This window comes from Populus nigra, chromosome 1 (assembly GCF_951802175.1).
Source record: "Populus nigra chromosome 1, ddPopNigr1.1, whole genome shotgun sequence".
NCBI lineage: Eukaryota > Viridiplantae > Streptophyta > Magnoliopsida > Malpighiales > Salicaceae > Populus > Populus nigra.
In genome coordinates this window covers 40,519,420-40,536,157 of record NC_084852.1, presented here as the reverse complement: position 1 = coordinate 40,536,157, position 16,738 = coordinate 40,519,420, and the positions used below count along the sequence as shown (strand labels likewise).

The following is a 16,738-nucleotide window of genomic DNA, read 5'->3' as shown; positions in this document are numbered from 1 at the left end:
GAACCTCAGACTACAGAGGGAGCAACCCAGCATAACTTTGATCATGCGTGTGCGTGTATGCTACAAACATTTTAGAATGAGAAGGATGATCGTAACTTTATGGTGGCCACCTTTCTTTGTGATTTTGCCATTAAAGGAATAAGTGTAATATTTTCTTGTAAGTGAATTTTTTTTTGTGTGCATTGGGTTTTTGATAGTGAAGTGCTTGTGTGTATGGTTGATTTATGATTGTAAACCAAGTATTTGATGGTAAGGTTTTTGTGTTTCTTTTCATCTTGTATTATTATTTGGTTTGCTCGGATTTTTCACAACTAGTATAAAAGTCTACTTTGAGATTGATTGAAGTCTTGTGAAAAACAACTAAAGCTGGCAAGGATACAAATATTGATCAAGTTGAATTAAACTATAAATTTATGTAATTTTATAAATTTATTGTTGTTGCTACCCAATTTTTGACCCATGTTTTAATAAATTTTCAGAAAAAATCCAAAAATAGTGAAAAGCATTGAAAACCCCAAAAAATACATTTTTAATACATTTGCATCGTTTTTAGCATTTTGCAGCATCGTCTAAAAAGAATTTAAATTTTCAAAAGTCTTTCGAACACGTTCAACTTTTAACGCGTTAATTTTAAAATCATTGATTTTCCTCTTTGAGTCGATGTTGATATTTGCTCGCTTTCAAAAATACAAAAAAAATAAGAAAAATCAAAATTTACAAAAAAAACAGAGGAAAAGAGAAGGAAAGGAAAAGTTGAGGGACTAATTTGAAAACCTAGCAAAACTTTTCCTATAAATACCATGCTACACTGAATTTTCAAGTGGGGGGGTATTTTTGCAATTTGGAGAGACAACACAAAAAAGAGAAAACCCTAAAAAGCTTAACTTTTTTTCTCTCCCTCACCCAAAGAGAGGAGAAGCCGCCGCCCCCCATCCATTAGGGTTTCCCTAACTGGCCAGCCAGCAGCCTTTCCTTCTCCTGCAACCCGAAGGAGCCTCATCCCTCTCTCGTTTCCAGCCCCAAAACAGCCACACAGACCTTCTCCCTCTTGGCAGCCAGAACACAGCCCCGATCTACCCTTCCCTCTCTCTCAGCCGCACACCAGGAGACCCACACACGCTCCCTCCTCTCTCTCTCGGCCACCGTTTCCTTCTTCTCCTTCTCTTCCTATTCCAGCAGCGTCGTACCCATCTCCTCCACCAAGAGCAGCGGCAGCAGAACTCAGCAACAAGGCCAACCACCGCTGCCACCAACAGGAACGAACACCACCGACGCGCCACCAGCCTCGACAGTTTCTCCCTCCAACAGACCCGGTTGCTCCACCAGCCTGTGCAGCAGCGCCGTCCTCCAACAGCAGCAGCTCCTCCCTCAAGCGCCGCTGCACCCGCAGCTCCGGCCTCCAGCCTCCACCACTCCTTCCTCAGCCTGCAGATCTGCCATAGGAAGAAGAGAAGCAAGGGGGCAGAAAACGGATGCAGATCTAAAAAAGAAAAAAACGAAACAGATTGAAAAACAAGAACAAAATTAAAATCAACTGGCTTGTGTGATTTGATTTCTTTTTTGTAGGTCGCCGGTGTTGCAGAAGAGAAGAGGAGAAGAAGCCAGTTTCGGCCGGCTGCTTTCTCGGCGGACGCACCGCCAGTGACGGTGGCGCGTGGAGGTCACGCGCCGCCACTGTTGCTGCAATTCCAGAGGGGCCACCTTTGCAATTTCTGGAGTTTTGGGGGACTGTTTTGCAAATTTTGGTTTATTTAATGTAATTTTTTATCTAGTTTTTGAATTCTTGTAATTTTGTAACATGTGAAAGATGGTGTATGAGAAAATCATAATAAAAAATGTGTGTGTGTTTTAGTATTTTTTTTATGTATGTTATTGAATCAAAGAAAAAAATGAATTTAATATTTTAATTTATATGCACAAATATCTAAAGGACAGATAAAAATCATGTTGTATTTCCTATAAAAATGTAGAACATGTATCTACATATATTTTGGGAACTAATAACTGATTTATCAAAGCCTTAGAATTGAGCTAAAATTTTATTTTTAAAACGCATCAAGTCTACAAAGCAGCTTACCTCAGGTAGGGTGTGTTAGGGGTGTTAATATCTTCCCTAACCACAACCAGTCCCTTTCCCGTGAATCTCTGACAAGACCAGTACATCCGGTTTCCTAGTAGCCCACAATCAATTACTAGGTGGCGACTCCAACGAACCAATCAAAACGAACAACGATAAAATCGCCAGCTGACGTCGCGCGGATTTTTTGACGTGCGACAGAATGGCGACTCCGCTGGGGAAGGTACTGTTTCTGACAATATTGGACTAAGCTTTGTGTATTTGATGTGTTTAAGTTTTTGTATTTTTGTCTTGTTTTATTTTTTCCATGCATTTTTAGAATTGTTTCATGCATCACTTGTATTTATTTTTGAAAGCACACACAAGCTTCAGGTTAGGAGGGGGACTAGCAGCTTACCTTACGACTTTTAGTCAAGGTTTAAGTTTGTGTAAACCCCAACTCTTCGTTGAGTGCTTAGACTGGTAATAGTTGGACACGTGCCATCTCATTGCCTACAAGCCCTCATATTGCCTTCAAGAGGGTGATCACTGGGACAACAAGAGACCCTTTTTAGAGACCAAGTAGTAAACCTACCTTTTGTCTCACTTAAAAAGATTAGAACCTGTCTTTAGGATGTGTGCTCCGTATACATTGTTTTGCATCAGGGCAAACCCTTCTTGAAGCATCTTGAACTCAAGACTTTTGGGTGACCCAATGGCCGTCACTCAGAAAATTTTCATTGTAGAGTTTGGGCAAGAATCAAGATTCTTGTTTCATCATACAAGAGTTACGACCATATGTCACCCCTCGAAGGGCGAGTTCATCATATAGTTTACATGTTCATACATTTATCATGCATGTACCGGGAGGAAAAATAAGTTCCCCCATTCGAGCTTTGCTACACCTAATTGAACAAAGATGCTGGGAAATGAAGAAAGGGGTCAGAGAGAGGCACAGAGTCAAAAGGAAGTTGAGAGCATCAGAGGTGAAGTTAGCTAAACTCAGATATGCTTGAGCAAGTGTTGAGCATTAAATGGAAAGGGAATGTCTGCACAATTTTCTGTGAGAACACCGCTCGTCCACGTCCCATTGAAGCTGCACCTCTCCTTTTCAGTCATGAACAACGACAACAATGCCTTCAGTCATCAACTAATGACAACTTTTGTTCTTGGTCAAATGCTCTGTTAATTGTTCATCGCCTCCACATCTTTCAATGGCACCAAATAACTGCTAGCCTTCTATGCATGGTGCGTTAGCCTTCTTTGACGTTACCCCAATTGTTAGCTCAATTCCAGTTCAGCGGCACAAGATGTAAAAAAAAAACAAAAAACAAAAAACAAAAAAACAATAAAAAACCCCGAAAAAAACCCATGATTAGACACTGAACTTCTACGTGGCAGAGCTCTCTCTGCAGAGATTTGTTTGAGGATCTGCCAGTGGGGCATGCAAGAGGGGATGCAGTACTTTCATACGCTATAAAAATTTGTCTCATCAGTTTCAGCACTGAAACACTGGAGTAGGCCGAAGAGTCAGACCTAGTCTGAAAACATGAGGAGTCATCAAACTTTGACGTGGCAGAGCTCCCTCCACAAAAACCCGTTTGTGGTTCTGCAAGTGGGGAATGCAAGAGAGCATGTAGTAGTTTCAGATGATATGAAAATTTACACCACCAGTTTCAGTACGAAGACACTGTAGTGGGTTGAAAAGCCAGATGTAGTCTGAAAACAGGGGCAAGCATCAAACTTCAACATAGCAGAGCTCTCTCAACAGGAATCTGTTTGTGGATCTGCAAGTGGGAAATTCAAGAAAGAATATAGTAGTTTCAGATCATCTATGATTTTCCTCCTAATAGTGTCAGTATTAAAAATGCAAAAGTAGAGAGAAGAGACATGCCTAGACTGAAAAACATGAAGAAGACTGAAACTTCCACAGAGTAGAACTCCCTCTGCAGGTGTCTGTTTGTTGCACCGTCAGTGAGGGATGGAAGAGGAGACAAAGGAGTTTTAGATTCATCAGGTTCTCTTCCAATAAAGACAATGCATGATTCCACACGTTGGTAGTGACAATGCTGCAAGTTTCTAGGCGCTGCCAAGATTACCTAGCTGGTGGAAGTTTTCCAACAACCCTCAACAAACCACAACAACATTGGAAGAATGACATGATGTTGTGAAGATCATCGAAAGAATTGAGCGAGCCATGAAGAAGTGAAAGATAAGAAGATAACTCTGAAGGCAGAAAACCTTATTCATGTGGTTTAGCCAGGTCTCACTGTAGCATCAACTGCTCAAGTACTTTTGTCAGGATTGACTTCCCTTTGCCATTTGAGTTTATTTACCAGCACCTGTCAGGTTCCAGACTTTTTGCTTGACTCCAACAAATCCCATGCAGCCATCATTTTCTAGGTGGTATAATCCAGACAAGAAATGGGATGTCATGATGGGGTCCTCGGCCATTTCAGTTGAACAAATGCAAGAGTTTTAAGAATCGAGCTCAGTTTGTGAAAGATGATGTCATCGATCATTTTGTCGCCAGAACATCCTTAGAATGATGAGTGATCAGAAATGCTTGGCCAAGCACAAATATTGCCAGAAAAGCTGATCCAAGAATGGTGTTGAATTGTCAATCATTTTTGTCATGAATTTTGCCATCTTGCATTTTGTTTTGGGGTCACATCTCATTCTTGAACGAAACATGTTTTTCCTTTATCTTCCTGTTGTTTTGAAATCAAGAGATGCTTATTTCAAAGGGTATTTTGACAAAATATGCTTGATCAAACTCCAACATGCAAAGTTTAATCCTGAACATTAAAAGTGTTTTGATTGCGGAAATGACTCGATGCTTGAAAATTACATGAGGTGACCAAACAATTTTGAACTCATACCTCCTGAAACTGAACCACAGTTGTAGCTAAATTTTAGCAGTATGCATAATGACATGTAGTGGATTCAATAGTTATGGACTCGTGAATCATGATTCTTACAAGTCCAAATCATTACACTGGACGAGGTCAAAATTTATCGGTTCTAACCGACCTTGCTTGAAATGAGAAAAGGCCATCTTTGTTATCCCTTCACTTTCTAAAAGATTATATCCCTTGCAGTCCCATTTTGAGCCTGGTAAAATATTTTCTTTCAAAAAGAAACCTTGACTAGGATCACACCCCATACTGGGGGCAAATGAGAGATATTTTGAAGACAGTGATAGAATCAATGATAAAAGAAAGGCTTAGAATAAAAGCCCAATGATTGAGAAAGGGAGAACAAGAAAAGCCATAGATTGAGGGTCATCCAAGAAAACTTTGAGGAAGGTTATGTAAAAGCAAAAAAAGAGTGGAATGAAAGGAGAATGCATATCAATTCTAAGAGGGGCAAAATAGGTTTCAATTGAAGAAAGACACAACAAATGCCAAAAGTCAACACAAAAAAATCAAGTTTCATGTCTTTTGGTGTGTCTAGGATAAAGCCTTTAGTGTCTTCAAAAGGATTAGATTGATTATTCATCAAAGAAAAGTTGGATTTACATTATGACCTATGTTAAGAGAATTCTGATCTTTGAGATTAACAAGGTTATATGTCACTTTCTCCACAACGACAACAAGAAAAAGAGTTGATGAATAGTTTGATGTTGATCCTAGGTCTTTGAAACCCTCAAACACTTTTTGAGCTTGTGAAATCCCTTTCTTTCATAGCCATGTACCATAACCTGCATTACGTGCTTTTAAAAGCTCTTTTTGATCAAGTAAGCAATTTGAACCGATAAATGACGATCTCAAAACTTGAAGAGTCTTTTCCGTAAGGGTCGTGACTTCATGAATCAAGCTACAGATTGTTATGCATGCTGATAAAATTGGTGCTGAAAAAGAAAATAATCTTTCTTGATGAATCCTCAAGTTTTGACTTGAGCCTTTTGTTTTCCTTGAAATTCACAAAAATGTCACCTCATCACAGACCATCAAAAGATATAACCAAAGTCAGAGTTTAAAATGGACACAAAGAACCACGAAAAAAGTCATTTTAATCTTACAACGGGTCATTTCTGTTTTCAAAATACAAGACAGTCACAAGATTATATTGAATACTGTGTGTTGGGTCTTTGACCAAAAAGCTTGATTTTCAAAAGATCTTTTCCAAAACTGTTATCTCTTTGATTTCATTTCAACAATTAGACTTGAATTGACATGATCTTTGAAATGTGAGAGTTGATTCCAGAACAAGAAAGATTGTCAAACAACAAGAACATCGACCGAATTTGCAAAATCCTTGACAAGAATGACATCAACATTTCTCGACACTCCTTGAGAAGTTGACCACCTGGGGGCAATACACTGGACCCTGAGAAGGAAAACAAAAGGCATTCAGATCAGCTGGGGGCAATTAAAGATGAGCAAATGATGAATCAATGCACTGAGGATAATGGTGTTTAAAGAAAGCTAATCAGTAGAACAAGCATTCAGATCATTATTGGGGGCAATGTTGTTCAAAGACAGTCGGTGATTTAGTGAACTTCAGCAGCCATTGATGTTATCAAGTGAGTGCATTTGAATGAACATCTAACATATGCACACCACCAAGACTGACGGTAGATCAAAGATGTACCTGAAGGACATCTTCATTAGTCATCTTTTGAAGCATGGCTATCGACTGATGTGGGCATGCATAGTTGCATTGGAATGAATGTCGGAAAGATGCGCACCACCAAAACTGACTGTGGGACCATCTATTTTGGAGCAAATGCGCACTTCGAATATGGGTGATAACATGAACATCATCAATGATATCAAGACATTTCTTTCCACTATCTGATTTGACAAGCTGAGAGAAATCCATGAGAAAGAACATTGAATATACAACGATGAGTCTTTCACTGCAAGCTATGAGATGCACGTCTGGACGACTGGATGATTTCCATGAAGACTGGTGATAACATATACTTGAAGAGTATTGTTTCAGCTTGGGGCAAGTTAGTGACTGATTGACAATCATGATGGTGTTGGCACGATGTGCACAATCAATGAGAGAACAATTCTCCGGATAATACAGAAGATGAATGATCGGTTAAGCTTTTCATGATGAATCAAGCAACACCGCACTTGGGGCAGAGTTAAGCTTGATAAACAACAAGAGCAGTAACCGTCGAAGACAGCCCAGGATGGGCACTGCACTTACAACTGAGTGGATGGCTAGCACACGAATGAGCCAGTACATGGGAAAGCAAAGAAGGCTTTGATTAGCAAACAAAGGCACCCTATGACGATGGATCATCAAAGGGGGGGACCTATATTTCAAATCAGGTAAGGATGCATGCATGTCATCTAACCTCAAAACATTGTACATATTTTTTATTTTTGTTGCAGGAAAAATCCTCAATGTAGTTTAGCAAGATTGGGGACCAAAAAAAAACAGAGAGAAAAAAAAAAGAGGGAGAATCATTGAGTTGATAATAACAGAGAATCATGGTTGTGACCTTGGAACGGGAAGAAGATGAGATAAGCCTTACTGTTAGGAAAATCTCAAAGAAATGAAAAGATCAACCTTGCAATCAGGAAACATCGAGTTTTCAAACCCTGCGATCAAGAATTATCAAGAAGCACCAAGTTTTCTGGCCCTTCTTCTATCATCCCTTCAGGACTTCGCCAGGTAAGTCCCATTTTTCACACTTGTCACATCACATCCTCCACTTGGGTTCGTCACCCATACAATGAGACCATTATTTTTCTTGGGTTCGTCACCCATACAATGAGACCATTATTTTTCTTGGGTAGGTCACCCATACAATGAGACCATTATTTTTCTTGGGTTAGTCACCCATACAATGAGACCATCATTTTCTTGGGTTCGTCACCCATACAATGAGACCATTATTTTTCTTGGGTAGGTCACCCATACAATGAGACCATTATTTTTCTTGGGTTAGTCACCCATACAATGAGACCATCATTTTCTTGGTTTTGTCACCCATACAATGAGACCATCATTTTTCTTGGGTTTGTCACCCATACAATGAGACCATCATTTTTCTTGGGTTAGTCACCCATACAATGAGACCATCATTTTCTTGGGTTCGTCACCCATACAATGAGACCATCATTTTTCTTGGGTAGGTCACCCATACAATGAGACCATCATTTTTCCTGGGTAGGTCACCCATACAATGAGACCATTCTTCATTTTTTTTACCTGGGTAAGTCACCCATAACAATGAGACCACTTCATATTTTTCTCATCTTCCATCTGGGTAGGTCACCCATTATAATGAGACCGCACATCACATTTTTTTCATCTGGGTAGGTCACCCATAACAATGAGACCACTTCATTTTTTTCTTCCATCTGGGTAGGTCACCCATTATAATGAGACCACACTTCACATTCTTTCCATTTGAGTAGGTCACCCATCATAATGAGACCGCTTTCCATATTCTTTCCACCTGGGTAGGTCACCCATTACAATGAGACCACTTTTTACACATTTTTTTAGTTCCAGTTGAATGAGGTCGCCAGATGGGATCTCCTGTAGCTTTGGTTAAAGGGAATCGCCAGATGGGATTTCAGGTTGACCGAGCTACCACACATTTTTTAGTTCCAGTTGAATGAGGTTGCCAGATGGAATCTCATGTAGCTTTGGTTAAAGGGAATCGCCAGATGGGATTTCAGGTTGACCGAGCTACCACATTTTTTAGTTCCACTTTAATGAGGTCGCCAGATGGGATCTCATGTAGCTTTGGTTAAAGGGAATCGCCAGATGGGATTTCAGGTTAACCGAGCTACACACATTTTTTTAGTTTTTGTTCAATGAGGTCGCCAGATGGGATCTCATGTTGATTCTGGTTAAAGGGGATCGCCAGATGGGATCTCAGGTTAGCCCAACCACACGCAGGATTTTGGTTCTGGTTAAAGGGGGTCGCCAGATGGGATCTCAGGTTAGCCCAACCACACACGTGATAATGGTTCTGGTTAAAGGGGATCGCCTGATGGGATCTCAGGTTAGCTCAACCACACGCAGGATTTTGGTTCTGGTTAAAGGGGATCGCCGGATGGGATCTCAGGTTAGCCCAACCACACAGATATTGGTTCTGGTTAAAGGGGATCGCCAGACGGGATCTCAGGTTAGCCCAACCACACAGATTTTGGTTTTGGTTCAAGGAGTAGAAAGAAAGAAAAAAGAAAAAAAAAGAGAAGGAAGAGAGAACAGAAAAAAAAAAAAAGAGCAAGGTCTTTAGATGAGTGGATAGACAAGTTTTTCTTTACAAAGCTTACTACGCAAAACATTGAGGAGTTTTGCTTTGTAAGCATTGTAAAGAGGGGGCATCTGTTGCTACCCAATTTTTGACCCATGTTTTAATAAATTTTCAGAAAAAATCCAAAAATAGTGAAAAGCATTGAAAACCCTAAAAAATACATTTTTAATACATTTGCATCGTTTTTAGCATTTTGCAGCATCGTCTAAAAAGAATTTAAATTTTCAAAAGTCTTTCGAACACGTTCAACTTTTAACGCGTTAATTTTAAAATCATTGATTTTCCTCTTTGAGTCGATGTTGATATTTGCTCGCTTTCAAAAATACAAAAAAAATAAGAAAAATCAAAATTTACAAAAAAAACAGAGGAAAAGAGAAGGAAAGGAAAAGTTGAGGGACTAATTTGAAAACCTAGCAAAACTTTTCCTATAAATACCATGCTACACTGAATTTTCAAGTGGGGGGGGGTATTTTTGCAATTTGGAGAGACAACACAAAAAAGAGAAAACCCTAAAAAGCTTAACTTTTTTTCTCTCCCTCACCCAAAGAGAGGAGAAGCCGCCGCCCCCCATCCATCAGGGTTTCCCTAACTGGCCAGCCAGCAGCCTTTCCTTCTCCTGCAACCCGAAGGAGCCTCATCCCTCTCTCGTTTCCAGCCCCAAAACAGCCACACAGACCTTCTCCCTCTTGGCAGCCAGAACACAGCCCCGATCTACCCTTCCCTCTCTCCCAGCCGCACACCAGGAGACCCACACACGCTCCCTCCTCTCTCTCTCGGCCATCGTTTCCTTCTTCTCCTGCTCTTCCTATTCCAGCAGCGCCGTACCCATCTCCTCCACCAAGAGCAGCGGCAGCAGAACTCAGCAACAAGGCCAACCACCGCTGCCACCAACAGGAACGAACACCACCGACGCGCCACCAGCCTCGACAGTTTCTCCCTCCAACAGACCCGGTTGCTCCACCAGCCTGTGCAGCAGCGCCGTCCTCCAACAGCAGCAGCTCCTCCCTCAAGCGCCGCTGCACCCGCAGCTCCGGCCTCCAGCCTCCACCACTCCTTCCTCAGCCTGCAGATCTGCCATAGGAAGAAGAGAAGCAAGGGGGCAGAAAACGGATGCAGATCTAAAAAAGAAAAAAACGAAACAGATTGAAAAACAAGAACAAAATTAAAATCAACTGGCTTGTGTGATTTGATTTCTTTTTTGTAGGTCGCCGGTGTTGCAGAAGAGAAGAGGAGAAGAAGCCAGTTTCGGCCGGCTGCTTTCTCGGCGGACGCACCGCCAGTGACGGTGGCGCGTGGAGGTCACGCGTCGCCACTGTTGCTGCAATTCCAGAGGGGCCACCTTTGCAATTTCTGGAGTTTTGGGGGACTGTTTTGCAAATTTTGGTTTATTTAATGTAATTTTTTATCTAGTTTTTGAATTCTTGTAATTTTGTAACATGTGAAAGATGGTGTATGAGAAAATCATAATAAAAAATGTGTGTGTGTTTTAGTATTTTTTTTATGTATGTTATTGAATCAAAGAAAAAAATGAATTTAATATTTTAATTTATACGCACAAATATCTAAAGGACAGATAAAAATCATGTTGTATTTCCTATAAAAATGTAGAACATGTATCTACATATATTTTGGGAACTAATAACTGATTTATCAAAGCCTTAGAATTGAGCTAAAATTTTATTTTTAAAACGCATCAAGTCTACAAAGCAGCTTACCTCAGGTAGGGTGTGTTAGGGGTGTTAATATCTTCCCTAACCACAACCAGTCCCTTTCCCGTGAATCTCTGACAAGACCAGTACATCCGGTTTCCTAGTAGCCCACAATCAATTACTAGGTGGCGACTCCAACGAACCAATCAAAACGAACAACGATAAAATCGCCAGCTGACGTCGCGCGGATTTTTTGACGTGCGACAATTGTTATGATAATTATTTAGTAAGCTTGTATTCAGGGTAAAAATATTGATCATGTTGAATTAAACTAAACTATAGTACCCATTACCAACAAATCTTTCTATAATCAAAATGATAAATTGAAGGCGATTTGATAGACAACAATACTTATCAAGATGAAATTAAGATGTGTTTTTTGGGTTTGCTCCCTCTATGGTTTCAAATTCGAGCCTTGTGGTTACTAATATGATAGCCACTTGAGACTTACATGGTCGTTAACTTCAGGGCCCGTGGGATTAGTCGAGGTGCATGCAAGTTAGCCCGGACACCCACGATAATAATAATAAAAAAAAGATATGTTTTTTTTCCTTGTACCATGTTATGATTTTGCTCCAGTTTTTTTTTTTTTTTGTGTAATCCTTCTTTTATCTGTCTCAGTTGTCATTTGAGACTATAAAACTTACTTTGTATTACCAGTCTATCAACAAAATTTCTTATCCTTGATATATATAAAAAAGTTCATTCTAATATAACCAAACAATTCTAATAGCTTAATCTTTTAAAAGGTGTTCGGTATTGTTGTTGGAATTGTGTTTTGTTCCAAGCACAATTTCTAATTGTTTGGTAAGCATTTGAAACACAGATTTTGAAGATGGGTTCCACTGAAAATTAAGTTTGTACTGCCAGTTTTGTGAAGCAGAAAATTACTGCTTTTCAATTCACTTTTGCCCGCCTGCTACCAATGGAAAGAAAAACACAAGGGCCCACCTAATTTGTTGTTTGCTTCCTTTCTTCTCAACTCAAGGAGGATTATTTCTTTGGCAATCATCATCATCTGCACACTGCCAAGCGGATTCATCTGGCACTATTTACGCGAACAGTGCCAGGTAAATTAATTCATGGGTTACTGTTCTGTTTATGTGAACAATGTTCATTGAACCGCGTCCAACCCAAAAAGAATTTTTATTTTTTTTAAATTGTGTTTTACTCGAAAAACTAGGGTTTAATATTATTTAATAACACTACATAAATTGGAAGGAGATCGCATGATGACATAGCATTTGTGAAATTTGATTGCAATTCTAATTTTGTCTCTGATGATATTTTACCTGATTTTGTTACATGCTCAACAAATAATGAAAACTGTAGTACTTATCGGATGAATTTCATATGTGATGAAATTATAGATAAGTTTATGGAACAATTAAAAATATTTGATATAAAATATTATTTATTTAATGATGTAATAGTGGTAGTTAAATCTACAATATTTAAATTAAAAACTATCAATATTAATATATATCTTTTTTAATTATTTTATAACCTTAATTTGAAAAGCATGTTTAACCAAACATATTAAATTACTTTTTATTCAAACTCAATTTCAACTACAGTTTTAACCAAACATGTATAAATATCAAACAAACCTCAATCAAAAATACTTTTATAAAATAACTTTTTTAAAATCACAATCATAAAAGCTACCACGTTACCAAATATAGGGTTATTATTCAATCCATCTTTTTATGTCATATTTTTTCATTCAAGTGATAAAAATATCGACTTAATCTCACTACTTTTAAATGATGGGTTTATAAAATAAAATGCAATGTACATTATTATAATGGCTTTGTTGTTTATGAAACGTGAACAGTATATTTCATGTTGTTGCACATCACTTGTGGTTAAGTTTAAAGAATTATTCTCTTACAAATCCAGGTATATTTAAATAGAAAAAAAAATTATAAAGAAGAGGAAGATGAATGGTTGTTGCTTATTGTCCTTCCATCACTACCTAGAATATTGTTGAAAACCAACAACCCAAAGATGCATAAAATTTTATGTATTAATGAGGTTTTGTTTTTGTATAGATAAATTGCTGGGAATTTCATGAAAAAATACATAGTTATGTAATCCGGCCTAGCCTCACAAATTAACTCGAAACTTAGATAACCTATAATCTTGATCAGAATTCAAATCACAAGAAATTAGGCTTGCTCAAACATGGGCTACCCGTCAAACCAATTCAAAACTTGGGGTGAGACCTGCTGTTTTTTTTATGTTTTTTTAATTTTTTAAATAAATTCAAAAAATATAAAATCAATTGGATGAATTGGTGTGATAACTATATATAATTTATATTCACAAGAATTATTTTTCAAGTTTTTTATGCGAGATAAGAATATTATATTTTACACTTTTTGTTTATAAACTATATTAATTGTTTCTTAATTTTTTTAATATAAGATAATTGGACTACATTTCAGCATATAAAAATTTAACAAATTTTCATAATCACATGCCAACATGAAAACTATTAATAAAAAAACATGGCAATAACAATAATCAAATAAGTTTTACATGTAGAAATATCTTAAACCATGCAGAATATATATCAACAATAATAACTGTGCATGTATAGAAAATAAACACAAGGCAAGTTTTGATACCACGATAATAAATATAAAAATAACCATTCTTAAATATGAAGTACTGAATTACTCATTGTTTGTAATCAATGTTGTAATGGTAATATTTCAATACTCACGCAGAACATGTATTACAGTAAATAGTATTCATTTGAGTCTATTTTGTAATGGTAATATTTTTGTTATGGTGGTGGAAATTTAAATTTTTTGTTTAAAAATATTTTTTTATATTTGTAAGTATCAAAAATAATTTTTAAAAATTAATAATAAAATATTATTTTAATATATTTCTGAATTAAAAACAATTTAAAAAATAATTATTCAAATCACATCAACAAGGCAAGAAAGAAATAACTCCCCGGTCGATTATATCCTGGTAACAGTTTCCTCTCTACTGCCATGAAAATTCAAATTCTAGCGATACTTTTTTAAAATTATGGAATTATTAAAGGACAAGAAACGTGTACGTAAACATTCCTTCAAATAGCGTTCCGGCCACGTTCCTCGCAGCGCTGAAAACAAAAAAGGCCATTTTCCAGCCATGGTTTGAAAAAAAAAAGCCATTTCAATTCAAGTCGATCGAGCTCAACACGTTTAGACGGTTCTTCATGACGAGCCCACTACGCCGCACTTTCAAAGTATTAATAGTCTCGTAATTCACATGTACCGTTTTGACCGAATCTTTTAGAAAAAAATCAGCGACCTAGTTTGACGGCCAAGATTTTCTGATCAAGTAATGATCTCGGAGCATTCTTATCTGGGAACACCGCTGAAACCGTGGGTCAAATCCAGACTATTTTAAATATTATAACAGGAAAGGCATTAAAAAGAAGAAGAAGAAGGGAAGTGGGAACCAGGTCCAAATCCAATAGCATATCAAAATAAGATTTGTTAGGTCTTTCGGATTAATCAATTAGTTTGAACATTTTAATTAAATCGACATGCTCATGTTTTCTCACGTTGTCTGGAAACATGCCTCGAGTGTCTCACGGAGAGATCTGCGGCGCCGTTGTATACAATCAAAATCCAACCCCCCCCGCCTAGTTTCCGAATGTGAATGCGGTTTTCGAATTTGGCGCCAAACAAGATTTTTAACGGTCAAAAAGGTAAGAGCCCCTAAAAAAGGAGGGGCATTTCCCAAATAAATAAATAAATATAAACTTCAAACAGACGATGAATTTACTATAACGGGACCCAAATGACCGACTCCTTCGAGCTGTCATCCACGTGTCATCGTTCATTTCTGCTTTCCCTTGCCGCCCGTATATGACCCTTTGGATGCTCCGAAGAGTCACGATCCTATTAATTACTGCACTTTTAGATGGGAGATGGTACTGAGCTTCCAAACTGATTAACCAGTTGTCTCCTGTTCTGTGTCTGTGAGAGAGGGAGAGAGTTAAAAAAAAAGAAGAAGAAGCAAGAGTGGGATATTTACAATATGTTCAAAAAAAACATTCAAGCTTCTTGTTTCAAGAAAAATTGGTGTTTCAAGACAATTTTTTACTAATATTTGATTGTTTTTTAAAATATTTCTTCCCAAAAATATATTAAAATAATATTTTATTATTATTATTTAAAGTTTATTTGTTAACATCATCATTTCAAAATGATTTTATAATATAAAAAAAATATTTTTTAAATTTTTTAAAAAATAAACAGGCTCTAAAAATACATATAATGATAGCCGTCTCGAATCATAAAATGCACTGTTGATTTTATGATGAAAAAAAAAAGGAGGAGAAGAATGATTTTCGAACAAAAGTGCTTTGAAAATACCTTAAAACCTAAAAAAAATCATTACATTCTCAGATTACCCGCCCACACTCAATCAACGTAATCTCCACGTCAAAAAATTTAAAGACGCACCAAAAAAAATGTGGGCCAAGATTTCTTCCACCAACGTGGATATTTTCTCGTGATGAATAGACCCCTTGCCCACATAGTACCTACCATCGCTCTTGCCGTCTGATTTGGCGGGAATGCTACCGCCTTCCCGCCAAGATAAGAGAAAAAGGCTGAGGTCAGCCCATTTCATTTTAAAAACCAAATGAAAAGAGAGTTTAACCGCCACAACCTGTCAATTCTAACGGACGCGTCGTTTTGAAGACACAGGTTACCGTTCACCGTTAACATTCGGTTACTAGAGACAGAATGCAACAACCCCAAGCTGTCAGTGTAATTAATACAAGGGGTGGTTGTTTTACATCGCTGGATAAAGTTTAAGATTCCTCCACTTCTGTAATCAAACTTACTTTCATACTTTAATCTGATCCCTCTTCTTTCACATTAAGAAAACAAAACGTGAGCAGAATTTGATGACTTTTTTAAACATTCAAGTACACCATTTAGTTTTCCAATTTTAAAAAGTAACAACTTTGTATGCCCACGGACTACAAATTTTCTAAACACAAAAATAAAAATAAAAAATTGCTCTCTAGGAATTTTTTGGCATGGTTATTAAATATAATAATATTTTTTTCAATCAAGATAAAATTTTTTATTAATGTATTTTATATTTATTTTAAGGAATTCAGGGTTTTGAACTGGGATCATTATTTTTGTTTTAAAAAAAAACATCTTGTGCTTGTTAAAGAAATTTTAAAAAATCAAGATGGTATTGTGTGATTGGAAGCCAAAAATCTCATAAATACAATAAAATGATATTAAAAATCCATTTTAGAATTTTAAAATAAAAAAAGTATTTGAATTGAATTTTTATGAATAATTAATCATTGGTATTATTAGTTTTATATCAGGTACATGATAACTAAAAAAATTTATTAATATTCATAAAAGAAAACTATCATAGTATTTAAAAACAGTGTCATATATGAAAAGTAGGTAAATTTAATAATTTTTTTAATATAAAAAAATAACAAAAAAATAAAGAAAAGAGTTAGGCTAGCGTTTAACCCTTCTTTATTTCTTTTATTAAGGGGGTGGATAGCATCGTTTTTTATTTTTAAAAAAATAATTAGATGACATATTGTTTGACTCGTGTAATGAAATATTACTATCAACGAGATTCAAACCCGTTATCTGTCATCACATAATGTATACATTCTGAATCGATTGAGTTACAATAAATAACTGTTAAGAAATGATTTAAAAAATAAATTAAAAT

At 37.0% G+C, this 16,738-nt stretch overlaps 1 protein-coding gene across 1 annotated transcript; it reads right to left on the bottom strand.

The window, feature by feature from the left end:
• Positions 1-1,090: 1,090 nt before the first annotated feature.
• On the bottom strand, positions 1,091-11,291 carry LOC133681948 (uncharacterized). Its single transcript, XM_062105163.1, has 4 exons — positions 11,288-11,291; positions 10,242-10,411; positions 9,835-10,174; positions 1,091-1,419 (listed from the first exon to the last, which is right to left on the bottom strand). The coding sequence occupies exons 1-4, from the start codon at positions 11,289-11,291 to the stop codon at positions 1,091-1,093; spliced, it is 843 nt and encodes a 280-aa protein (XP_061961147.1).
• Positions 11,292-16,738: the final 5,447 nt, after the last annotated feature.